The sequence below is a fragment of the Oreochromis niloticus genome, linkage group LG14 (genome assembly GCF_001858045.2).
Source record: "Oreochromis niloticus isolate F11D_XX linkage group LG14, O_niloticus_UMD_NMBU, whole genome shotgun sequence".
Taxonomy (NCBI): domain Eukaryota; kingdom Metazoa; phylum Chordata; class Actinopteri; order Cichliformes; family Cichlidae; genus Oreochromis; species Oreochromis niloticus.
The window spans coordinates 18,518,146-18,544,668 of record NC_031979.2 but is presented as its reverse complement, the minus strand read 5'-3'; the positions used below and the strand labels follow the sequence as shown (position 1 = coordinate 18,544,668).

The following is a 26,523-nucleotide window of genomic DNA, read 5'->3' as shown; positions in this document are numbered from 1 at the left end:
CTGATCCAGTCAGTGTGTGTCAAATCCCTTCACACTCGTGAGCTGAACCTTTCTGACATTTGATCTAAACTGTATTTTTTATAATTAAAAATCTATCGCCTGTCACATTTCTGATTTCTTAAACCTCATGTCCCTCATGAATAGGTCATGTCTGAAATCACATCTTCCATACACAATACATCTGTAGACCCAGGGTTATCAGTCATTGACATGGAGCCAAAAGTGCTACGTGCTTTAAAGTTACCCCTCCAAGATAAGCATAGCAGCAATTGCCAATTGCCCCCTCCCCCACCCCACCCCACCCGACACACACACAAACATGCATATGCATGAACATAGTTGCATGCATATGCATGTCATTATAATGATGTTATTGTTCCTTTCCACAGACTATACAAAGTAAGTACCTGACTTAACACCGTGTTTCTGAGACATAACTTCAGTTTCGTCTGAATTTAGATAGAACAAATTATGGGTATAGATTATTGTCTTTGACATAGTAATGACAGTGCATGCAGCATTCTGATTTTCTCATTTCAAGTTCTTTAAAAATATTTTTAATAAAATATGACAAAGGAAATAATGCAGAGCAGTGTGCGTCTTAGTATAGAACCCTGTGGAACTCCATTACTGATCTTTTTTGTGAATGTAGAAGTTGTTATTTATATTAATCGTTTTTAAGTAAATCTGTGATTATGTCATCAATACATTTTCTTCCACTTCTACCACTTGGACAGGATGCCAAACAGAGATGGCTTTGGACGGTGGGACGAAACTGGAGTCCCTGCCACATGCAGGCACAGGAATAACATGTAAACTCAAAAAGGCTGGCCAGTGGGTTCAAATCCCAAATTTACTTGCTGTGATACAACAGGCTAGCTAAATTAGCTAGTTTGTGTTTCCTTTTAATAAAATACTAATTTACACTAAGTATATTGTACAACTTAGTTTAGATGAACTGATCAGATTTTGTACTGAAGTGCAAATTAATGTTAAGGCTTCAAGTAGTGATGGAGACTAATAGAGAGGTTAAAGGTATAGCTGAAGCCAGAACTTCAATACCTCAACAAAAGAAAATCAGTCTAAATAAAATTTAGCAGTATGCAATTCACTGTTTCCATTTGTCAGTTTTGCTCCCATTTTTCCAGTTTCCTAAACATAATATCTAAAAATGCACACTTACACACAAAGAGATGCACACACACTGACAACGTGACCCTGACCCGCAGCTAAAAATGAAGGCCCAAGAGGAAGTTAACCTTTAACAATGCTTCCAGCAAAGCAAGCAGTTCTGCTCTTTGATTACAAAACTGTTCTTTGTGTGGATTCACACTTACAAACTTTTTTGATAAGCAGAATTAGCAAAAGAAAAACAGGTACAAAAATAAATGGCACAAGGAAGCTCCCGCTTAACAAAATTTCCATTTGCAGTCACATTGTTTTTAAACGTGTGTATGACAGGGCCACGTGCTACGTTTGAAACCTGAGGGTATGTGGTAAGAACGTAGATGGTAGTGAAAGAAATGGAACAGCAACAATTATTGGCTTACAGGAAGTGCTGTATGACAGGACTCTGGTGACATGATTTGGCAGTGGGTGAATAAATTTTCAGTGTTCAGAAAGTGCTAAACAGTGCAGAGTCTGCATTCCAAAACTTGTATGACCACACAGTATAAATTATAGAACTTCAGAAACAATGTAACCCTTGGTGTGCTAACATGTATAGTCCATACAAAAATATAATCTTGAAATTATTCTATTATTATAAAAATTGTACAATAGTAATAGAAGCAACAGTAAGAGTACATGTATATCCTCTAGAATGGCACTGTGAGCCATGGTGTTTCATGGATTTTCAGTGCCAGCTGGAAATGGGACATGAACTGCAGTCTTCCATGTATAATGTCTGATGTTTGGTGACTCAGCTCCACTTTCCGATTACTAGGTCATTGACCCAATAGCATTTAGTGGCCGAGGTGTGTGAGTTGGTTGCAGAATTTGAGTATTTTTAGTCAGCAGTGACTAGCACGTTATTTCCTCATTAAATGTATACAATCACTAGCTATCAAAGAATTAGTTATAATTACATTTGAAACCTCAGGGCTGAACATTGAAACAAGATGATTAGTAATCCTCTGGCCCACTGCTGAAGTGTCTGTAACTGGAAATGTGATGACAGAGCATAACTGGACAGCTGTGGTTCTAGAAGTAGAGCAGTTTTTCCCCTCCCAGCTCTTCCGATGCTGATTTTGACCTTGGAAAAGTCTAGATGTGGCTTATAGTGTAAACCGCTTTTAATTGTCAGTAAGACTAGAACAGTTCTTTATGAATGTGTTTCATTTGTTTTACCAGTCCATAAAAAGTAGCGAGAGGTATTTACACTGACCGAAAGAAAAGTAACTTCTACAAAACATTTACCTGAGTTTTTTTAATTTAAGATATCCTGGAGAGAAAAAAACCCCATCATGTATAATACACAGAGTTGAGAAAAAAAGGGGATCTGTAAGTGGCATAGTCTCAAAAGTGGATTTTTTTATGCCACATGAAGCATCCAAAAACCCCACATTTAATCACAGGATTTCTAATTATGGTAGTGTGTAACGTGCTGAAGGGCACGAGCATACATTCATGAAGAGATTGCACAAATTTGACTTGAATGACGCCAGGCTTCGCTGCTTCAGGGAATTGGGCAGCTTGCAGTCATTAATTCTGCATATCAAAAGGTGTTTGAAGATCATGTGGGCCATCTGAACTGGAAGTAAGACCTTCAGCAGGATAATGATTTGAAGCACACTCCCAAATCCAACACAAAAATCCAAAAGAAATAAAAAATTTAATGTAAAATTTCTTGAACTAATATTATTTGTGATTTTAATCAAGTATATAAGATTTATTCTGTTAGCCATTTTTATTCTCTTTTGAATTCAACACAAGATGCCAGGAAATTACATAAAAGAGTAAGGTGTTGCTGACTAATGTACTTTTTGCAATATTCACAATATGAAAACTTAACTAAAAATGTAGCTTTTATGTGGTATATGAACAAATATTTGGCAATCCCAAATATAGTACAGTATGAGAAAGCAATGAGAAAATCTCAGGATACAGGTACATAGACTGTGAATATATTTTGACTGCAGGACCTATTACATCATTGGCAATAAACATAACAAGTTTATGAGTAGATTGTTTCCATCATGGAAAAAAGTTCACATGTTTTTTTAGTGCAGGATTAAACAGAATCTTATGACTTAACATTACTGCGAACTGTATCACTCTAATCTTTCTTGCTCCATGTAATAAAATCTACAGTCAGCTTTTCCACTTGTGTGTGGTCATGTGGGAATGATGTGAATATTAGATTTCCTACTGTAACGCACTTTGATTTCGGTAAGCGTGTTTTTTTTACACCTTTCTGCCGGATGATTTGACCAGTAGCGGGAATGGGTGTGTATTAAACACGGTAAACCTTGCCCTGTCAGGTGAGAGTCAGTTATGCTACAATGACTGTATGACGTGCCTAACAAGAAGAGGGTTCAATCAACAGAGTGCAAAAAAAGTGCTATGCTCTTCTTTTTCAGGTGGAAGTCATGCTTTGCCAGTAAAAGCTAAAGGTATTGTGCATCTACAGTAAAGGTGCTCTCTTACAGGACTCCCAAAGAGAAAACTTGGCATGAAACATAGTTCAAAAATTTCCCCTTTATGAATTATCTTGGTTCCTTTCTGAAATAAATTGTAGTAGCTTCTGTCTCTGTACACAAAGCCTTTGCTAGCTTAGTGTGATTGTCCCAAAAGCAAGAATAGCATTCATCACAAGAGCTTTAGCATAATATGGACCAAAAATGCATTTTGTTAATACAAAGACAGATACATTAGCAAAACAAGGTGACATATGATCACCCACGATCATCTCTTACAAACCTGTTATTTTTTAGGTTTTGATTGTCATAAATTAGAGGAAAAGTGAAGCGTAAAACCCAGTTGCTCTACCGTTTTATGTTCCAAAGTGACTCTTTTTTTCTTTCTGTATGTGTCATAATATGTTTACCCCTTAACAAAGACTCTAAACAACTGTAGCACAACATATACAGTAAATGTAGGAACATACAGTAAACATACAGTAATTTCACTATATGCATATACCGTAAGTGATACAATATGTGAGAAGCTCAGAGTCATGTGACGCAGACTAAAATCAAGAGAATGTGGTTATGAGTCACTCTACTTAGTTCTTTGATGGTACCTTGTCATGTGAGCCTGTATAAGTGTGGTTTGAGATAGTATACTGAGTACTCCGCATCACAACAAGGGGGAAATGAACTGTGAAGTAGTGGGAAACAAATGTATTGTCAGACCTGGAAACTTCTCTGTAATTTCCTGGCATCTTGTGTTGACTTCAAAAGAGAATAAAAATGGCTAACAGAATAAATCTTCGATGCCGCACTGTTTTTTCTGATATGAAAAAAGAAAGCCAAAGTGGAAATCTCGGCTTATGACGTCATGATTACTGAACAGAGTTCCAGAGGACTTAAAAGCATGCTGTCACATCAGCATGCCACATGTACACTAGGCCTTGCATACAGGCTAAAAGTAACATTTTTAGGTTGCTTTTTTTGTCAGTCTAGCTTCATCTGCAATTCCAAGATTTTGATTATGAAAAGCTAATTTTAGTCTGAACTCTGGATTCAGAATAATCCAAATAAAGCACAATGTTTGATGGGAAAAGGGGCAGTGTTCATTAGCTATAAATATTTTCTCAATTTCTTAAAAAGAATGTGTGTCTTCAGTAATGAAGTGTCAGTAACTGCACACATGAACTGATGCACTGGAGAAGACACCAGTCAAGGTCTCAAACCTCAGAGCCACAAACAACCTCCCAATGACTGTTATAACAGTGTCATAGTGGCACAGTTTTGGGAGGGGCCTTTGTTTCTGGTTGACTTAATACTGATTATTTTATTAATGGAAGCATCTGTGTGTGTCATAATGATATATATATATCTTTTTATTTTAATTATATTATGGATGAAATATGACAACTTTAGAAATATTGATGTCTAAAAATCTATTTTGATCAAATTTGGGAAAGTCTGTATATGCATTTTCAGTCATTTGCTGTATCGTATTATATTATTTTGCAGTACTTGTGTTTTGGTATATTTTATTTTTTTCCACCATATTCAAATGTTTTACTATATTGCATTTATTTGTGAACTCTACACTGTATATTGTAGTAACAGTGAAGCAAATGTCAGGCGATTGTAAGGTAACTCCTTCCAGCCAGGATTTGAAACATTCGAACACGTTTTTGACTTTAAGTTTGACGTCTGAGAGACGTCTTTAAGATTTTCAAGTACCAACATGAAGGGTCCCAACAGCTGCACACTGAACTTTGCTCAAACCCGCATAGCTCACATTCCTGCCTGACTCACCAACTTTGCATGTGTGCATGTGTGTGTATGTGTTTGTGTATCTTCGGCCTCTTTTAAGCCAGTACACACTCTTGCTTACTCCCACGGTGTAGGCATGCATGTGCTGTCTGTCCTACAAACAAGTCAGTGACTCAGAGTTCATTATATAACATGGTCTGTACAAAATAGATGCCAAATCAAATCCACCATACAGCTGTATGGTAGTTCATATTGAGTCACAAATGTTATCTTTAATAACTTAAGTTTTACTTTTTCTAGCCATGCATATGTATGAAAAAATAACAGTTAGTAAATGTATTGTTTTAAGCCACAGGCCTGCATGGAGATAAAAGGATTGTTTTCTCATTGTACCCACATACACAAACACAGAAAGGTGGCTGCATCATTTCCTGATACCAACAGAAAACTGGTTTCACCTGCTGATGTCATAAAGGCCTCACCTTCTTAAGCAATGTCTGACCACACCTTAAAACTTATTTCTTATTTTCCAGGCTTCGTGCACATGCACAATAAATATACAGAGACAGATGTGTTTTCACTTTCTTGCTGTATTAATGTGGTGAAGCATTTTTATTCACATTTTAGACAATTTCTTTAATGCATTTTGTTTGCTGTACAGCTTCTGTGTACTTTTTAATCATATATTATGTAACTTGATTTTATCACGTTTGCATTGCGTGTGTAACTCATTTCACGGCAGTGATAGACCGCAATGTAGATATTTTCTGCTCATTTCCACTGTATTCCCAAGTTTCTTTTACTTTTGAGCGTGACTAGTTAAGAGAGCGTGTGTGTAGGTGTTTAAATCAAACATGACCCAGTTAGCGTCACAAAGAAGGTTTTGATGTCTTAATGACTTACTGGGCGAAGCCCACAGAAGATGACCTGATTTTACTCAGGGATTAGTAATAAATATTGTTTCTCAGGGAGGGCTGATGCACAGTCTTCCCCTTTTCTCAACAGCATAGCTTTCTTGTGTAATTCATAGAGCTACAAAATAAATCCACAAGAAGACATTAAAAAGCTGTCATGAACCAACAAAGCAGGCAATGTTGCATGTGATCTTGCATTTTCTGTGCATGAATGTGTGCACAGCTCCACTGAAATCTGGGATTTTACACATGAGCAACAATTGTCGGATGACAGAGTGTGTTACCTGGCAGATCTGACAAACTTGAAACTTGTTGACTGAGCATGAGCTCAGCAGTCACATATAATGACTCATTCTGATTCTTGTAGCAGGGAAGCAAATGAATAGCACTAGACCGAACAATATGGCGGGCTCTTAACGAAATAAAAACCAACATTTCTTGTTCTTAGTCAGTTAACACATTTTTTACGATGCTGATACACATTTTAAACCTTGCAGCTAAACCCAGAAAGTAAGATGCTTACTTACCACTCGATGCACTTCCATATATAAAACCATTACTTAACCAGGAACGTCATTTAGAACAGATTCTTACTCATGTTGTTAGACTTTTATAAGTAGACTGTGTTTCTGTGCTTAAAATGTTGAAATGTTTTGGGGAAAGTTGAACAGATGTTGATGCATTAAACATCCCAGAATGTGACTTTACTTCTTTTTCATTTATAGAGGCAATCTGGAATGTGACACATAAACATGACGTTGTGTTTTTAACCATTATGTGAAAACACGACACAGCCTCACACACACTACTTTCCCATTGCATTTTTACACTGTTTCACAGACCCAACAAGAGAGTCCTTCAAATACACAGAGTGTGTGTGTGTATGTGTATTCGCATGTGTCAGTGGTAGTGTAGTGGGAAATACAAAGTGTATGTGAGAGAAAAAAGACAGCTGAAGAGCTGAGCAGAGGACAGACATATTTACGACATATTTATGTAGACCTCAAATGCCTCTCAGCTATGTCACATATTCTTTATCTTACTGCATTTCTCACAGTTTCTTCTTTATAAAACTTAAGTTGTGCAAATACTGCTCCCAAGAGAGTGAGGTTTAACAAATTACTAGCAAAAGACTAGCACTGCAAAGTGCATTACCAAACATAATGCTTATTTTCAAAAAATATACATTATCATTGTCACACGTAAATCAGAGGAAGAAGTGCCATAATGTGTAAATCATAAACTTTTTTTTTTGACATAGTGCAAAGTGGGTCAACATTTTTCAATTTGCCAAAAAAGGGAAGTAGGACCAAAAAACCCCTCAAAAAAGTAGAGAGACGAGCTTTTCGTGCAACTTGTGAAGAGTGAAATGGACAGCATTTTGATCCTTTGTGACAGTTCTTGCAGATTAGTACAATTATATCTGAGAAACATCTGTAAAACTCCTCACTTCCCTGCTTCTGATGTCTCCCTCTTTCTCTGTGTTGTTCCTGCAGTTCAGCCAGGAACATACTTTTCCTTTTAAAGAAACAGGAGGGACCCAGTGTTAGTGAGCGTGCATAGGGTGAAATACTGCTATGGCATACAGTTAGAAAGGTAGGGCCGGTAACAGCAAATAGGAGTTACAGACATAAGGAGTTTTATCAGCTAAGCCTGGCATGTAGTCAGGACCGAGTGTTGAAAGACAGTGGAACAAATCAAAGACACACACGTAAAAGATGTCAGGAAAAAGGTACAAATGTTCATGCTGTTACTTGAATAGCGTGAGAGTTACGATGAATCCTGAGGTCAAATATATGACTTTAATACTTTAATAAGTTTACCTTTCATGGGGAGCATGTCGGTACTAGAGTGGTAGTTTTTTTTTTTTTATGTACTCATACAACTTTGTTTCTTCTAGGCAGATGGCATGGCATAACAAAGTAATAATAATAATTCTGGTATTTTTTTTCCTATTGCTCATCTTTACTCTTATGGGTGCCATGAGCACAATTCTTCAATCTGCCAGGACTTAATGAGTTCATCTTAAAGTTCATTACATGAAACTTTAAGACTCTTTCTTTACCCCTTAAGCCTCGCAGCAGCGTGCTTTGTTAAGAACAAGAGGATCATTTAGTTTATAACATATATCCATCATTTAAATTCAGTTCAGTGAAACTTTATTTGCATTAAATTATAATGACAAGGCGTTTATTCAAAGCCTGTACATGTATACAGTATGTTAAAGTGAATAATGCACAGTGCAGCATATACAGTGGCATAAAACAAATTAGCTTGACTTGCATTAGTGTGCTTTATGAAAACATAAAAGAGGAACTACATGACACATATGCTCATGTGTTTTTCTGCAAGAGAGAAGTAACATGAGAGAGGAACTGGAGAAAGGTCATCTCAAATACTTTCTGTTTACAGCTTTACCAGAGGATTGTTCTTTTGTTTTTCTCCCCTTTTCCTCATTTCTCTTTCTTTTTCTCTCTTTTTCGAAAAGAGCTTCTTTTTTTTTAATCCTCCTGAGATCTAAGTATAAAAGTTCAAATTTCCTTGAGTTTTTAGGGATGTTTTTCATTAACTTTTGGGCAGTTTATAAACTTTTTGGGGCAGTTTCACCACTAAGCCTGGCTCATTTCCTGGCAGTTGCTTCAGCGCGCTATTCAGAACATTTTGTTTCATTTTCCTACGTGGCTTCCCGTCTATCCCGCCCCCCTCATTCTTTGGCCTCACTTAAGCCTGGCCCTGTTTCCGTGTGAGGAGGAAGAGTGCTGATCCCTTGGAAAAGTGGGAAGGGAAATGGAGGCGAGTGAAGTTTAAGGGGAAACAGCAGAACTCCAGAGAATTTAATAAGTGCTTCAATGGGCAGTGCATGCTCCTGCCAAAACAAAGGCAAGAATGAATTAAAAGGGGGGGGGGTTATAAACTATCATTTTTTTTGTTTCTGTTCAAAACAACCCAGCTGTAATGTTCAACATTTCCCGAAACTAAAAGATGTGACAGGTGAGTTAATCAGCTCAATGATTTCCATGGTAAAGCTTTTACTTCATACTCACTCATCGTCCTCTGCTGTGTCTGGACTCTCAAACAAACAGGCTCACCTGGGAAAGCATTTTCTAACTGGTTACAATAGTTCTACACAAAGGTTAATGTATGACTTTTCACTGGAATCTTGCAGCCATTAGCAGGCATTTTTCACCACTTTCTCTGCAACAGTTTTGCTCATTTTGTTTTCTTAAGAAGCATTTTTTGTCGTCAGCAGCACTTTGACATAGAATGGCCATATAAACAAACCGGATTAAGCAGTTCCCTGAATAAATGGAGAATAAATAAAAACCCCAAACCATCTGTTGAGTATTTGCAGCTAAACTTGGTTGCGTGAACAGTGAACACATGGAGCTCGGCTTCATCCAAGGCGAATCCTGGATGGCAGCCACAGTCTAGTCGGAAAACACCGTTGCACTGAGTCATAACATATCAAATATCTCCTAACAACACATACTGGTGACCTTGAGCTAAGAGTATCCTGCATACACACACACACACACACACACACACACACACACACACACACAAATGGGTTAGGTCACCAACTTGCTGATTAAGCACTTACTATATCAGTGTTCTGAGGCTATTTCTAACGAATAGCAGCCAGCTTTATTGTTAGCATGTATGTTTTATGTGTCATTGAAGTTGATTGAGACACACACTACATTAGATTAGCTCTGTCGTCAGTCCCAGAGATCAATAACTTTTACAAACAAAAGTCAAGAATGTATCTTCAGACCTATTGAATTAGATTACAAACTTGACACTTGATTTAATGTGCAACATATCATATAAGCGTTGCATTGCCAGCATTGTGTTTTCAGTCGTTAAACACACGGTTTCTCACGCTGAATAGGGTCTCAAGCTGCATGTCCCATGTGCCCCAGTTCTTTCCGGAGGTCTGTGATAAGGATCAGGATGTGGGTTATTTCAGGATTCACTCTGGGTTTTCAGTATTTCAGAAGAAATTTACTTCCTGCCATATTACAGTAACTTAGGGAGAATAGCCTGCTCTGGAACAAGTTACATTCAAGAGAAGAGATCAACAGACAGAAAATCACCCTCTAGGCCAGATTTACACTTCTGCAGGGACTCTTTGCAGAGCCTATGGCGTAGCCTGTGTGAGTAGTCAATGTTGTTGCAGACATTTACGTTTGTGTTGGTCCATTATATCTTAATTATTGTGTGGTCATGTTGTGCGGCTGGCACTGCGTTCCATATGTGGTGCCAGAGAACAGAAACAGACGAGCAAATATGGGGACTTACTTCCTGGGTCCTCACTCCTTGGCGTGGTCGGTTATTTTCATTGGCAAACATATTTGCCCCTCAAGTATTTTTACTTATTTGTACATAGTTGCTGACATTTGTGAGTCCTTTTACTCATGCTATTATTATTATTCCTTATACTGAGGCATGAATCTTATTCTCTTATTGATACATTAAAAAATTATCAATGAAAAAGCAGTAGAAACGCACAGGAGGATGCGATGACCCTAATAGAAGACATTTTCCTGTTCCTTGATTTTTCTTTCTTTTAATTTCAAGTAATTTTGAAACACTTACTGCTGTGTAAGCATTAATATAAGACCCTAAAACAGGACACAGGACCTGTGAGATTTTTATGTAAGCTTAGCCTCTGTTTGAATTTTGTTTTTTATTTACTTTGCAATATATTAAAATAATTTTCTTTCTGTTTGTTTTTAACACCACTGGGACTGCAGCTGAAATAATGAAGCAAACATTATCCCACACACATCCAAACTTGTGTTACTCAGCTGTAATATCTTGGCCTCCCCCATGTCTTAATGACAAAGCTGTCATACTGACTCTGTTAAGTTACATTTGGCATTTTTACTAACTTTCCTTCCTGGCTTCAAATTACTTTATTAATATGATGGAATTTAAAGTCTTACTGACTGTTGAGCCTAAAGTATATGTGCATTCATACAGCACGTTAAATGTTATACTATTGTTTCATGAAAACATGAAGCAGTAGCCGGACTAATCAAGCTGACAACCACCTTTGTGTGGCCAACTAGCCCAATTGCCCACATCAGGGTAAATGAAGCTAGATAACAGAAAGATATCTTGGGTGTGTTGCTTAGAAGTGCAGACCATAAACCTAGGACAAGATATCAGTGCTTGTCAGATTTCCCTTGCTGCTAACACCACCTGATTACAGGAATCCTGTTTGATTCAATATCGTGACAATGACACAACATGAACTCTGGCCAGAGCAGTAAATTGCAACAGGACTCTCAGCCATGGTGTCCCATTTCCTGTTAAATCTCAGCATGATTCTTGTTCACACAAACGCCGGAAACCACATCACACATTAACAACAAACAAAATCCAAACATAAAATAGTTTAAATACCCATAACAACACTATTCAATTAAATCCTATCAACTGCCTCCTTAGGTTACCAGAAAGGTTACTTTTTTCATTTCTTTGTAATAGCTGTGAGCTAAATAAGCTTGTGGGACTTAAGGCAACAGGATTTTGTTCAGATGAGTTGGAGTCAGACTCAAAAAAACAGAGTGAGACTGAAGTCAAGCCTAAATAAAATAAACAAATAAAAATCTGCATGCACAGCAGAGATATTGAAACACATATTGCACTCAGAGGTTTCCCTTGCATTTTTTTATATAAGTAGCTAACATTGTCAGATTTCTTGGGTTACTTAAAAAAAAACAACTGGTAGCTAAAAAACAGGTGACTAAATCAGAGCATTAGCTTGGTTACACAACAAAGTACATAATGTTCAAGAGACCCAAAGCATTCCAAACAAGTTAACAACAACTATAGTATGACTACCCATATTCCAACATAACTCAGATCTTTTTGTCTTGCACAAGTAGTTAAATGTCACGAGATACTCCCTTTTTTTCTTGTTTTACTTGCCAACTTGACAGGAATAGCAAGGAGCTCACTACAAAATCTCCACTTCTTCCACATGACTGGTCTTGCAAAAGTCAATTAGGCCTGTTTTTTTTTTTTTTACTCTTTGCTGTGTGCTCATAAATGTGCCTTCAGATAAGATTAAATCAGTTCCACAGCAAACCTGGATTCTCAGTCCCTCACATTCAGTTTGAAGGATTGAGACATAAAGGTGGTTTGAGATTTTCTTTTTTGCAAAGTGACTATTCATGAGGGGAAAAACTTCACACCAAGAAATATGTTTGAGATGTGCATGAGAAATGTATAACTCAGTGGAGAAAATAGACCAGAAGCATGCACAAACACATACATGCACACACACACATACTAAAGCACACATCTTCCAGATTTCACTCTTTTACAAGAAACCACAAGCTCTTACTGCCCAAAGGCAACAGAAGGCCAATAAATAACTTCTAAGTTCTATGCTGAAAATAAACATAAAGTTTGTTGCATTCTCAATTCTGTGATGTCAAGAATATGAACTGTGTAAATAATTATATGTAAAGAAAGTTACTTTTGGCTCCCCATTTATTCAGAAGTGTTCCCCCACACCAGGTAACTCCACATATTTGTTTTGGCAGATTTCTTTTTCTTTTCTCCTTTTTTTTTTACACTGAATGTCCTTCCAGACAACCCTGGAGAGATTTGTTTCGCCTCCCAAAACAAACTGGAATTCTTTTTCTTGTTAGGCAATGTCATGACCTGTGAGTTTGTTATTTTCCGAGCCTTTCCCCATGCCCTTCAGTGTCACGTTTGAGCATGTTAGTCTATGATTACCTGTTTTATTTTGATAGGTGGTTGTGTTTTATGTCTTTTGTCTAGTTTCTGCATTGCTGTCTTTATTCTTTTCAGGAATGTCTTACCATTCAGGTGTTTCCTATTCTCATGAGTTCTAGTGTGTCTATGTGTATAAATAGTCCTGTCCTTGTGTTGTACTTTGTTATGCATCTTTGGATTGTTTGACCCCTCATCTTCTAATGATTGTTTATTCATTGTTTGCCCTGCCCTGCCTCTTGAGTGTGTCCTAATTGGGTACTAATTCTACTCTCACTGACTTGTGCTTTGACTACAAATAGGCCTAGCAGACACAGCCATCTAATCCAGGGAGCTAGGGGAAGAGGTGACCAGGTATTTTAGACTCTATAAATGGACCTTTTGTCCATGATGGGTGTATTGGACAAACATCTACAACTCCTCCAGTCTCAGGTGTAAAGAAAATTACAAAAATTTGAGTTAAAGTCTGCCTACCCCCCTGACGCCATATGTTCGATCACTCCTTACTTTGTCCTGTCCAGCTTCCCGTTTGGCTGACGTGTTCTCAGGTGGTAAGGAGCCAGATTCTTTCTGTTCCTCCACCTTCAACCTCAAAGAGGAAGCACAGTACTGTTCATCACAACTGGCATGTGATCACGCCATTTTTTGTGACACCTAGGCCTCACTATACAATGCTCCACCCAAGGCCTTCTCAGAGACTGCCCCACCCAGGGCTTTCCCAGAGACTGCCCCACCCAGGGCTTCCCCATAGCCTGACCTGGTGCTGACTAAACCTCTAAAGTAAACCTGCACCGTCCCGGCTCTCTGACCCTGTTAACTTTAACTATCCTGAGTATCCCTAGTCAGAGCTGGTGTTTCCCAAGCAGCCAAAGCCAGAGTGTTCTGAGCCAACTGTGTGGGGGTCCAGTGGTCCCAAAGCCAGTTAATCCAGAACCCAGGGATCCCAAGTTGCGTCATCTGAGTCTGTAATGCTGGAGCTTCTTGAACCTGTCCCAGACTCAAACCCGTGTCCAAAGAAGCTTCATAATTTTATGTGTCCAGAGGGTCCTATGCAGCCCCAGCCAGAGGAGCCTGTGTGCCCTCCACAGCCCCAGATTTCTGTTACTCCAGACCTACCAGAGTCTCCAGTGCCTGAGATTCCTGAGCTGGAGGGGTCTTGTCTCCATCGTTGTGCACTGCATGCCAATCCACCACCAAAGGGTCTTCTCTGTCTCCGCAGTTGACTTTGCCAAGCCTCCAGAGGGATGCTCTCACCTATATGCACGATCTGATATCGTCGTGTTGGTGTTGTTCCCAGATCATCATGAAAATGTTGTTTCAGGTTCAACATTGCAAGTGACCAATCGCATTGTTGTGACGTTATTCTTTTGCGCGCCAAGCCATTCGTGCATTTATGAAATTCCAATGTTGCAAGGACAATATCAATTCTGCTTACCGTTTATTAAAGGGTTAGGGTTAGGGTCAGGGTCAGGGTCCGTTGATCGGCGCACAGAGGTGGTTTCTCACAGCTTAAGTACAGTTTTTTGTTTTACGGCTGTTTTTCACGAAGTCGCAAAAGTGTGACATCATAACATTCTGATTGGTCACTTGCAATGTTGATCCTGGAACAACATTTAGTATGATGATATGGGAACAACACCAACACGACGATATCAGATCATCCCACCTATATTGTCAGCCACCCCCTCGACCAATGGAGTGGCTCCATCACACTTGCTTGCCTCCTTCTTGGTCACAAATGGTTTGTCTGTAGGTTATGCCTGGATTTTCCATCTAATCAGTAAAAGATGCATTGTTTTTCCCAAGTTAGTCTGCTCCTGCGTTTGTATTTAAAAATCACAAATTTTGTGACAGGTGAACTTTGTACGCCACTACACAAGGAGCCACTGAAAATAATCAGAATCAATCAATAATAAACAACTAAAACCTGCTTTTGATAGGACTGATTTTAAATCTATAGTTAGGCCCATAAGCTTTGGGACAATTAAATATTTATTTGCAGTTTTACTTCTTCACTCAACCACAAGGGATTTTAAATCAACAAAAAAACAATCAAGATGTGAAGTCCACACTTTAAGCTTTAATTCAGTGGGTTTAACATAAGCCTATTATTTAATGAGCAATTAAGTAGATAAAAGAGCTGGGAAGTTTTGAACTTGTAGTCAGAATTATTTGCAAGAATTATTAGTATTAGGTACAAAGAGATAAAGAGAAGGAGGCCATCATTAGGCTGAAACACAAAACCTAATGTAATGTTACAATGATGGTGGTTTGATTTGATTTAGTTTGGTTTATTTTTTATTACTTAGTTTTGTTTTTGTTTTTTTGTCAAGTGTAGAGATATTACTGTATAGGCCTGTCTTAGCCCTGAAGAAATGTTGTCGTTCACAACACAGTTTTCACTTTTTTATCTTAATACATAAAATAGACGCCTTTAAAGGAACCTTTTAGTACAGTCGAACTTGTTGCATGTTATGTTGTTTATCTGCATTACATCTTACCCTACCATTGGAAAAAAAATCTGCAGAAGCAAGTTTGACCAGTCCAGCCTCATGCTGATCTGTGTCACATGATAAACCTTTACCTTGTTTACATCTTATGTCCCTTTTGTCTATTTTTCCAAGTTTAAAACTTACTTTTGTCTTGAAAGATTTCATTTCATAGTTCTGCGTTTTTCACCTGTGCAGTTTTAATAATGTAATTTAATTATGTGAAACTGGGATTGGTATCATTATAAGTTATTTGTATAGAACTTACCTAATTTAGTAGACAATTTGTCATAAAAACAAGATGACAAACAAAAAATTATATTGCCATTAATCAGTCAAATAACAAACAGAATTCATATTTTTATATCCAAATTGAACAGCCACACTGTACTTTCAGAAATCAGTAATTAATTAAGCATAACATGCAACCACTAAAACTAATTTTTCTGTTCAGGATTGCAAGTGAATAACTGTAACTTGGCATCTTAATCAAAAAATAATGTGGTTTACTATTTTTTATGCTTTTTTGTAAAACAGTAAATTTGAAAACTAATGGATAAAAATTATAATTATCTTTTAGCAAAAATATTTGATTAAAGATGTTGCACATAGTGGTGGATTAGCCATTACAGAAACATAAAAAGAAAGATTTTGATACTTATCAGTACTGTTGGTTTAGGGGAAAGGTACCATAAACCTTACATCTGTTATGCACTATAGCTGTTCATTTTCTGTATGATTAATCTTCATATAGCTGTATAAAGTGTAAATTAGTTTTGACACCGACTTTTGAAATCTTCTGTAGAAAAAGATTATTCACACCACTTTCCAGATCAGACGTAATAAAAAAGAAACTGAAGCTAAAAACACTGAAACATGTTTGTGGAAAATGGTTTCAATAATTGAGAAAGAAAAACACGGCAGAAAGGCTGACAAATGACAGTCTGTTTGTTGTTTCACAAGGATGACACATACGCAAATCATTGTAATGAGTCATCATCTGTTTTAACCTCCAGATTACTGGTAATTACTTGTAGCATATGGCAGCATATGAACCGAACTGACACATACGCCTGCAATTGTTACAAAATGTGGGGATTTTGAACAGATGGATTTATCCGAATTTTTACCTCAGTCATCCTCAGATTAGTACCTAACTTACCTAAATTTAATGAACTGTGTTTGTTTAATGTGAAGTATGGTTCCTAAATTTATAACGCCAAGTGTTTCATATTAGATACACGAGTTTCTGAGACCCTTATATAATCAGTAAGACTTTTTTTTTCTCTCAAAAAAACTAATAAAATAACACAATAGATTTTTTAAAATGAATTGCAGAAATCTAAATAAATAAATTAAAAGTCATATATGTTTTTTTTTTTGTTTTTTTTACAAACAATTCAGTTTCAGAAGATTTGAATCCTCGTTATTATTTCATGGTTTAGGCTTTACTTGTTACTTGTTTTGTTATATTCACAGTTTGAGTCATACACTGGTACAGTACGACATCACTGTGGAATTTGACTCTTTGTTGTTTGTAGAAATGTATTATTAACTGTCACCTGTGAAGCATAATGAATAAATACATAAATAAATAAATAAATAAGACCAAAAAAAGAAAAACACTAACAAAAGGACCCTGTAGAGTTATCTTAACAAAAACAATTATCTTTGGCACAACAGTAAATTCAGATCATGATTCTGATTGCTAAAGCTGCCAGACAAGACTGTCTTTAAAAAGAAACAAAAAACAAACAAGAAAAAAACAAAACAAAACAAAATCACACACAAAGACACTTCGCCTCACTAAGGGTACAAGAACCATAAAGCAGCACCAAAACAATCACAAACACCACAGTTGTTTGAATCCATAAATCTCAAACTCTAACAAAAAGTCGTACTTACATTTTGAAAAATGTAAAACATATTAGCAGATGACTCATGACTGATGACTTCACACGCTACAGTCAACATTTACTACATTACTGGTCTGTCGTGTCAAACTGCATGCCTTCACATATAATTCCAGGTAACAACCTCACACTTTTGCTTTATGGGAGCATTTCTACATGTGGCCTTCAGCTATATTCTCATTCACTGAGACTCCCTAAACTGAAAATTTTGTATCCATTACACGTCGTCTCTGTGGCACTGCTAAGTGACACTCATCCCAAACCCAGAGTAAAGATTATGAGGGAATCTCTGGAAAATGTTATCACTCATAAGCGCTCCATAGAATTGCCTGGGCTTTTCACCCATTTAATATTTATTGTTCTTAATTTTTTTGCAATCTCTGTTGATATAGGGTATCATTTTGGTGAAAATTTGGTTCTTTAGTGCATTTAGCATTTGTTTTTTTTTCTGACCTTTGGTAAATAAATAATTATAACGGTTAATTAAATAAATATGCAGTTAATCCCATGAAAAACATGAACAGTTTCATTAAATTTGAGAGAGAGAGAGAGACAGAGATGTATATATACTTTTTTTTAATGTAGCATATTTAGCATATTTAAAACAACCTCCATACAAGCTATGCAAAATACAAAATACACATTAAACATAAAAGTCAACAACAAATATACACTAAAGTACACAATTAAGTTATTAAAAAATGAATGTCAATTAAAAAAAACAATAACAGAAGTAAACACACCTGTGTTTGTACAATGAAAGCAAAAAACAATCTGCTATGTCTAGAATCGAAAGCAGGCGAGGCTAAACAGGACTTTAGCAGTTTGACTAATGATTGGGCAACTCTTATGTCAAAAGTTGTTGTTCACTGTCTACAGTGTTCTGGAGATTTTAAATGATTTACATGCAGCAGGCTTTTTACCTCCTCTGCTCTAAATCAGCATCTATAGTCTGACTTTAGTCGGGACATTTTGTTCTTTCAGTTCTTTTAAAGACCACTTTTGTTAAGTCGAATGATCCTCATCTTAGCACATGTCTTTGCATATTCTGAGTACATTGTGGTACTGTGTGGTCGGTGCACTTCCGGTGCACGCCACACAGAAGAATCCATAATTGTTACATAGATAAAGATGGAAAAACAGTGTGTCTGGGATTCATTTGGGGATACAGGTACTTTCCCTCATCATAATGTCAGCAGCTAAAATCCCTTCCTCCCTCTCTTCTAATGCTCCTATTTCTCCTCTTCGTTCGCAATTCCCTCCGTGGCCTTTCACCGTGATGAATCAACTATTAAATTTAGAATCAGGAGCAGCTTGGCTTCATCATATTTCTGTGTCAGCCGTATTAGCTTTGCAAACCTGCTCCACAGCTGTCGCTAAGTAACTGCTGAACCTGTGCCCATTTAGGCGTGCAATGTTTGGCATGTCACCATAGCAATGTTATGGAGGGCATGGTTAAATATTTGCAAAGTATCTCTTATTAGAGAGGCAAGCTGGGCAGAGCGTATTTATCGGGGGCTTTACTTACAACTTGACCTAAGACAGAGGGACAGAGGAAATGAAAGGCTAAAGAGATAAAGCTGGAGAAGCTTCTATGCAAATAAGTACACAGAGGCAGTATGGAAACCATAGCAGGTTGTGTGTTCCCATATATGTTGACCTCACCTGCCAGTCATCTTGAAGCACATGATGATGACTTGGCAGTTTACAGCCATTCATGGTGAGTCAAACGCCTAAAAAGTTCCCTCCAGTTTCCCTCCTCTGTGTGCACTTGTTGTTTCCTGAATAATGAACCTTAAGGAATAAAATACAGCATATTTGGGTGTATTTACTATTCTAATATATTTTTGCCAGCTAGAGATATTTTCAAGATTGAGAATTTTCCCACCAGCTTTGTAATTAGGCTATAAATTATCACTCGCTTAGCTGCGGGGATAACATTATCTAAAATTACCCCAGGAGACTTTCTATAAATCTTTAAACAGTGATCTATTTTGCAAAGGCAGGTTAATGTAAAAGCCGATCATATAGGGGATGGTTAAAAGGGTAAACACAGGCCTGTTTTAGTTAATGACCCATCTGTACATCTAAGTGACAGGCAAAGCTAAAGAATTGAGAGCTAGTGTTTGGGCACAGGACTGCATAAAATTCAAATGGCAGCATATTCCTTTCATAAGGCAACAAATTAATAAGATAAAAATTGTAAAGATTTTCCATTTCATAATTATTTCATATTAGGTTTCATGCTTAATATGGGAATAATAAAAATATTCATACTTGCATTGTATGGTGGGGGTTTTTCCCCACACATATTGAATATTTGCTTTTAAGTCTGGGCTTTTTACCTGTGGAAAAGGACCTACTGGCATTACTAGATGTTTAAATAAACCTCATGAGCACTCAGAAGCTCATGGATACTTAATTTAATTTTCTGTGGATTAGTCCCAGTCATACATAGTATTGTCTTCATTTCTCATATTACAATTTTCCCACAGTTCCCTCCCTCATAGGGATAATTTCCTTTAAATTAAATGTGCAACCATGTTTTAACATGTTACAAGACTTCCAGTCTGCTGGTGTGTCACTAAAATCATCCTACTGGAAAACTTGGCACTGGGCACAGGCTCTCTTAGTCACCAAGGAAAGAAAAAACACAACAACAATCTGGAAAGCACCATCAGCATTTTTTCTGAATATAACGCTACGTGACACTCCCTGTTCAAAAGAAAATTTATGCAACCGGGAAGACTTTCATTAGAAACCAGTAGAGTAAGGTAACCCACACTTAGACATACAAACAAAGGAAAAATATACATATACAAGATGTCAGTGCCGGTATTTTGCATCCCTCATGTCTGTGCCCGCTTACTTGCCTGCTGACGAACTAAATTTTTCAGCAAAGATGGGAACAATTGTTGCACGACCTCTTGACAGCCTTTTTTGTATCAAATGCAGAGGGGTTATTTATATGGAGCTGCAGTTATTAATAGCTGAACATGAGAGGCTCGTTTGGCTTGAGTTGCACTGTTAGTGTCGGCGTGCATGTGAGGCCTGTGAGTTGTGTACATGGTATAGATTGTGATTCTCACCAAACCCTCTTGCACATTTATACAACGTGGTATCCAAGAATGATTTAAAACGAAAATAAACGCAACTCATCGCAGTAACTTAAAAAAACTCAAATATTATGCATTTAACAGTGAGAAAATGTAGATGACAGTAAGGAGTTGGCTCGAAAATACATACAGAGAGGTGTTGTGAGGGAATACACTTAAGAAAGTACAGTGAGAGCAAGAAGAGCATCCAAATGTTCTGGCGGTAACTTGTAGCGAAACTCTATGGTTGGCTATAGCTCAGTGTTTCTTGAAACAGAAGTGGGAACTTTATTCACGCTCTTAATTTACTAGCAATGTACTTCTGTATTTTCATTTTCTGCTTTGGTTTAATTTACTAGATTTGTGTTGTATGTGAAGATATCTTTTCCAATGTTGATCCAGTCTTACCTCTTATGCATTAATAATTCCCCTGGTTGAGCAAAACTCTTTCATTTCAGTTAGGAGCTACGTTTGATTTGGAGTAAAGGATTTGCTGAGTCTGTTTGAATACTTTTGATTTACAATGCAAAGTTTTTTTTAAAAAAAATCCTTGTGGCTCTTTTTTCATTTCTCATGGCACCCAGCTTCTGTTTACTGTGACTTTTTTACTGTTACACAACTGTGATCAGAATATATTTGCCGTCATTTACTAGACTAAATATGACTCATGTGACTTGATGACGCAGCAGTAGTGACAAAAAAAATCTGGTGTTTCATTTGGCTGATAACAGCTTAGCAGTTTTGCAGAAAAAACAGAAGCTATTAGATTTACTGACATGCGTGAAATGATGACTGTTGCGTTTAAAAAAAACAACGAGCATTATAGATGCTAGTGATAGTGTGTTCACTTATGCACTCAGTGCTTAGCTGGGGCACCTTTATTACGAATTACCAATGTGTTGAAGCTTGTAGCAGGCCACTTTGACGGTGGCCTCCAGCTCTTGTTAATTTTTTTTTTACTTTGGGGTGTCTCATCTTCCTTCTTATGATAGCCCACTATGGGAGGTTTCTAAGATATCAGGAATGTGACAGCTCTCTCTGTGGTGGCGCCACTTCCTGTGTAGCTCTCCAACGTTCTTGAGTTGACTTTTCTTGATGATCTTCTCTATGCAGTCATACCTGTTGCTTGTGCACCTTTTGTTATCATAATCTTCCCTTCAAGTCAAATTTCCATCAATAGCTTTCGATACTACACTCCGTGAACAGGCAGCCATTTCACCAATAACCCTCTGTAGATTACTCTCCTTGTAAACAGTGTTAGTGGTCATCGTCTGTTAACCGTCTTCACCATGACTGTGGTTGAATGGACTCAACTAGACCAAGAGACATGGGATATTTATATTTTGTCACAGTCATAATAAACAAAATGCAAATAAAGAAGGGCTTGAAATCTTTTGCTTCAGCTGTCAGGGTACAGACTATATGAGCATTTATTGTTCACACTTGACACTGTGTGAAACCGGCCCATGCAATGTGTGAATCAGAGTGTTTATACAGTTGTACTATATAAAAAAAATCACCCCTGAATATTATAAACAAGTTTAGTGTTAATGTAACATGTTTTTTATGCCTGTGAGAAAGACAGAAAAACATAGCTAACACAATACTCACTGTGGAAAGAAAAAATGGTTATACACTAATAACAATATGCTTCCGGTAATTACTTTGTCAGTTTTGTTTGTCAAGTTTATGTGTCAGCTTCATTTCCATTGTGGGCCATCCAAAGTGGGGCATGTGTGCAAACCTTGCATTAAAACAGCTTCAAAAACGTGTGGCTACACATGACGTGAAGGAGTTATTCATCAGACTCTACCACCAATAAGAGACCACTATTGGTTTCTTTCATATGTAATCAATGCTTCTATTGTCTGTGTTCTGGTAATGGTTAGACTCTGCTGGGGCTCTGGTGCACAGCAGAAACCAGACCACAGATGGGGAAATGTAGCTGCATGTATTCTGGTAAACAAGAAAGTACAGTAATGTATATGTAATGTAATGTAAGCGAAAGATATAATGTAGAGGTGACATGGGATGTGATCAGAGATGATTGATGGCGCTTCCAGAAAGTTGGGCATTAGTCATATATGAGTATATGCCTGCATGTTTACTACTATATATTAACTACCACAGAGTTTACTACAGAACAGATGCGCCTGTACTTTGAGATGAAAGGAGTCAGTGTATTCATCTTAAATAAACAGCCTTCTTTGCCACTTTACATTTGAGCGCTTTGGGTTTTAAAAAATATCACAGAGTTTGTGCGGTTAAAATCATTCACACTAATTGGTACAGAATAAGAGCAAAAACAGGAAAACAAGTGTGCGTGTGTGCTCTAGGTTTGGAGTGGGTATGAGATCTATGTAAATAGGCCCCCTTGCTTTCGCATGCCTACAAAATTGACACATTTCACACAACTAGTTAAAAATACACTTTTCTTTCTTCGCTTCCTCCGTCTTGCTTCTACCGTTTAGGTACCGCCCATGTCTTAGCTCATATGAAACTTGAGGCACCAGCAGCGTCATCCCGGAAGGGGGAATGGAAACTCCTCCCACTATAGGAGGGGCCTTTAAATACTGTTTTAAAAAGGAGAGACTGGACCATTAACTTTTAAGACTGGACATATATCCAACAGTCAACTGGAGTTGAGACCTGAGTCCTTATCTTGTTGCCAAAAGGATGTCCGAAATGCTCGACGATATCTTCGCAAAGGTGAGTCAAACTACTTCAGTGTTTTGTTTTTGTTTTGAAAAGCGCTTTTTGTAGTTGGCGGATGGCGCTCTGACTGCTTATACAAAGTAACTGGTGTTTATTTCTGCTCATTTTATTGCTGTGCCAAACGGTGTTTTGATGCAAACACCTTTTGAAATGACAGACGGCCTCCTCACTTTGTGATTTAAGACATAATGAGATGACTTAGACGGTCAGCTGCTCAGTTGGTTGTGTGCCCTAGTTTAATCTTCCTGTATCAGTAAAGTAATGGAAAATCACAAACTATGATTTTATTCATTTAGATTATTTCAGTTAATCTCAATTTAATTTGGCTACATTGTTGTTATTGTTGTTGTTATTATTTGTTTGTCATTTTTCTAACCAAATATCCTAAATAAAGCTTTATAGAACGACTTTGAAAATGTTCAGCATTTCATTAATTTTAGACATATATTGTTTTGGATTCTAACAGTCTCCTCTGTCTGTTACAGAACTTGATCAATCTGGCCTTGAACGAAGGGGGCAGCCATCGGTCTGCCCCCTTTTTCACCCCTTCCCCTCCTGGCTCTCTGAGCCTCAACATGAGCACTGAGCATGTTAATAATGACGACAATGGCAGCTCTCTCTGGCCAACCATCTGGGGCCCGGCCCCCGTCTCCACACAGAAACAGCTCCCTTTCCGTCCCGATCGCTCCATGAGTCTAACCGAATCCAGCAGCAGCCTTCTCTCTTCGTTTGGACAGCTGAAGAACTCGGAGCTGTTTCCCTCAGGCCCTACTGCTACTACTGTGCCTCCCCCACCAGGCTTCCCTCCCTCATCTACTGTTTCTGCCCAGACCCAACCAATGGTGTCCTCTAACCGTTACAAAACTGAGCTGTGCCGTGGCTTCCAGGAGACTGGCAGCTGCAAGTACGGCAGCAAGTGCCAGTTTGCCCATGGTGAGGCAGAACTAAGAGGACTGTACCGCCACCCAAAGTACAAGACAGAGCCCTGCAGAACCTTCTATAACTTTGGCTACTGCCCCTATGGTTCACGCTGCCACTTCATCCATGAGGAGAAAATCAGCGATGCTCCGTTAATGTCTACCAAATTCCAGCGGCAGCAAACTACCACAACACCCAGTGTTCACAATCCACGGCACCAGCTCCGCCAGAGTGTCAGCTTCGCTGGGTTTCTGGGCTCTTCTCGCAGCTCTTCCCCTCCATCATTCCCCTCGGTCTTCAATGATCCTAACCACGGTTTCAGCCGTGCTCCCTCTGTTTCTCCACCTCCTACTGACCTTCTCTCCCCAGTGTTTGACTCTGTGCAGCGTGAGGCAGCAGCATTCCCGTTTGGCACCCAGCAAACCCGTATGAGCGCTGGAGACATCCATAACATTCCTCTCATCTTGGAGCCACAGGTCTCACGTTGTGTGTGTGGTCATGGAAATAATTTCAGTAGCAACAACACCAGTGTCTTCACCAACGTGAAGGAAGGGCAGCACCAGGACAGCAGTATGCTGTTTCCAGCTGCTGGAACATTCGTAAAGCCTTCACTGCAGCGTTTCTCCTCTGAGGACTCCCTGGAGGAGTCCTACAGCAGCAGCAGTTCCAGTGGAACCGAGTCTCCGACCTTTGATGGCTCAGCCACCAAGAGGCTTACTGTGTTTGAACGCCTATCCCTGTCTGACTAAATGGATCCAAAGGGAAATAACAAAAGATAAATGACTTTTTAACTTTTCTGTATATCTGGACTTTTCACGAACGGTTCAGAACAAGTCGACAATAACACTTAAAGTTCTTAATTTATGTTTGTAAAGTTGAGCTCATCTTAGACAAACTACACATACTGAGATGATTTAAGTACCCAAATGTTATCAATCTATTTTTATACTTAACACATAATATGTAGCTTATAAGACCTTTATATGCGGTCTTCCGTCAAAATTAACTCATCTGCAGGTCTTGACATTACCAGTGAATGCTCTGGTTGGTAGTGATCAAAATAGCTTTGGTGATAATCAGTGTGATTCCTGTGCCTTGAATATTTTCCCTACCTAATAGGCTATTTATGCTCTGTGCCACAAACAGTATGTGTGATTCAGTAGCCTTTACCAGTGAGACCTGACATGTGTCTGTGATATGCACTTTACAGCTAATTCTAAAGGGAGAACCTGTCAAATCTCTCAGTAGCATTCAACCAAAGCTTCGTTCTTCACTCTGTCTGTGTGTGGACGTGTGTGCGCATGTGTGCCTTGTACAGAATATGCATGTGAGAGTGTATGTGTGTGTCTGTCGTTTTGTAGACGTGGAAGCAAATACAACTTGCAGAATGCTCAAAGATCAAAGTGCTCTAATACAAATAAGTTATGTCAGTGAATTCAAATCTGAATATATGTATCCCGACACACTTAATAACATTTGATTCTGTAAAACATTCTGTAATATTTGCTACTTTGTAAATTGCACACTATCTTTTATTTCCCCCTTGTGTTTGACAGCCTGGTTCAGGGAACACCGCAGTATTCCTTTTGGTTATTGGTTACTTGTGTTGTTTAACTTAAACTGAAATATTTATTATGATATTTATTTGCATTTAGAGAAAATTGTATTTTGTACTTTATTTATGGAGAAAAAACTAAACTGTTTGTGAAATCCAAATGTGAGAAAGAGCAAAGTAGAAAAGAGAATCTTATATTTTTGATTGCCTGAAAATAAGAAAAATACATTTTAAAAAAAATTTCTCAATAAAGAAATGATTGTACGCTGATGTTTTGGACTCGTGTTATTTACAGCTTACGCATTCAATCAGACTTGAATCTTGACATGTGGAGTTCAGAAACTTCCTGTAGTTACAGAAAGGAAGGACCGATCAAGGCTCAGTTCTGTTAAGTGTTTCAGTTAGACACATTGGAGCTGGGCTTCCCCTTAAATGGAAGCAACCATTATTAAAACACCACCACTTTGACTTCTACATGTGTTGGTAGGAAATCCTGTATTTTCAGTAGCACCAGATTTTAAGAAATGGAGGGAAATCTGCTGAACCTCTGAGCCAGAATCACAAATACTTTTTGAGGATTTTTTTCTACATTATTTGAAATGAGATCAAGATTTTGAATGTGTTTAAGCCTATACATGTTACACTTAAATATACATTCTGCTGCATTACAGCTAAATAATAACAAGTCTCCTGAATATGGAACCTTGACCTTTTGTCCTCCACTTTTTCTCTCCCGATTCTGTTTTGTGCCATACATCTTTGTTGTGTATACAGTCAGGTA

General features: G+C 38.0%; 1 protein-coding gene across 1 annotated transcript; it reads left to right on the top strand.

Annotated features, from left to right (window-relative positions):
- Window positions 1-23,110: 23,110 nt before the first annotated feature.
- zgc:162730 (mRNA decay activator protein ZFP36) lies at window positions 23,111-26,010 on the top strand. The gene is made up of 2 exons (XM_003441573.4): window positions 23,111-23,263; window positions 23,755-26,010. The coding sequence occupies exons 1-2, from the start codon at window positions 23,231-23,233 to the stop codon at window positions 24,934-24,936; spliced, it is 1,215 nt and encodes a 404-aa protein (XP_003441621.1). The 5' UTR covers window positions 23,111-23,230; the 3' UTR covers window positions 24,937-26,010.
- The last annotated feature ends 513 nt before the right edge of the window (window positions 26,011-26,523 follow it).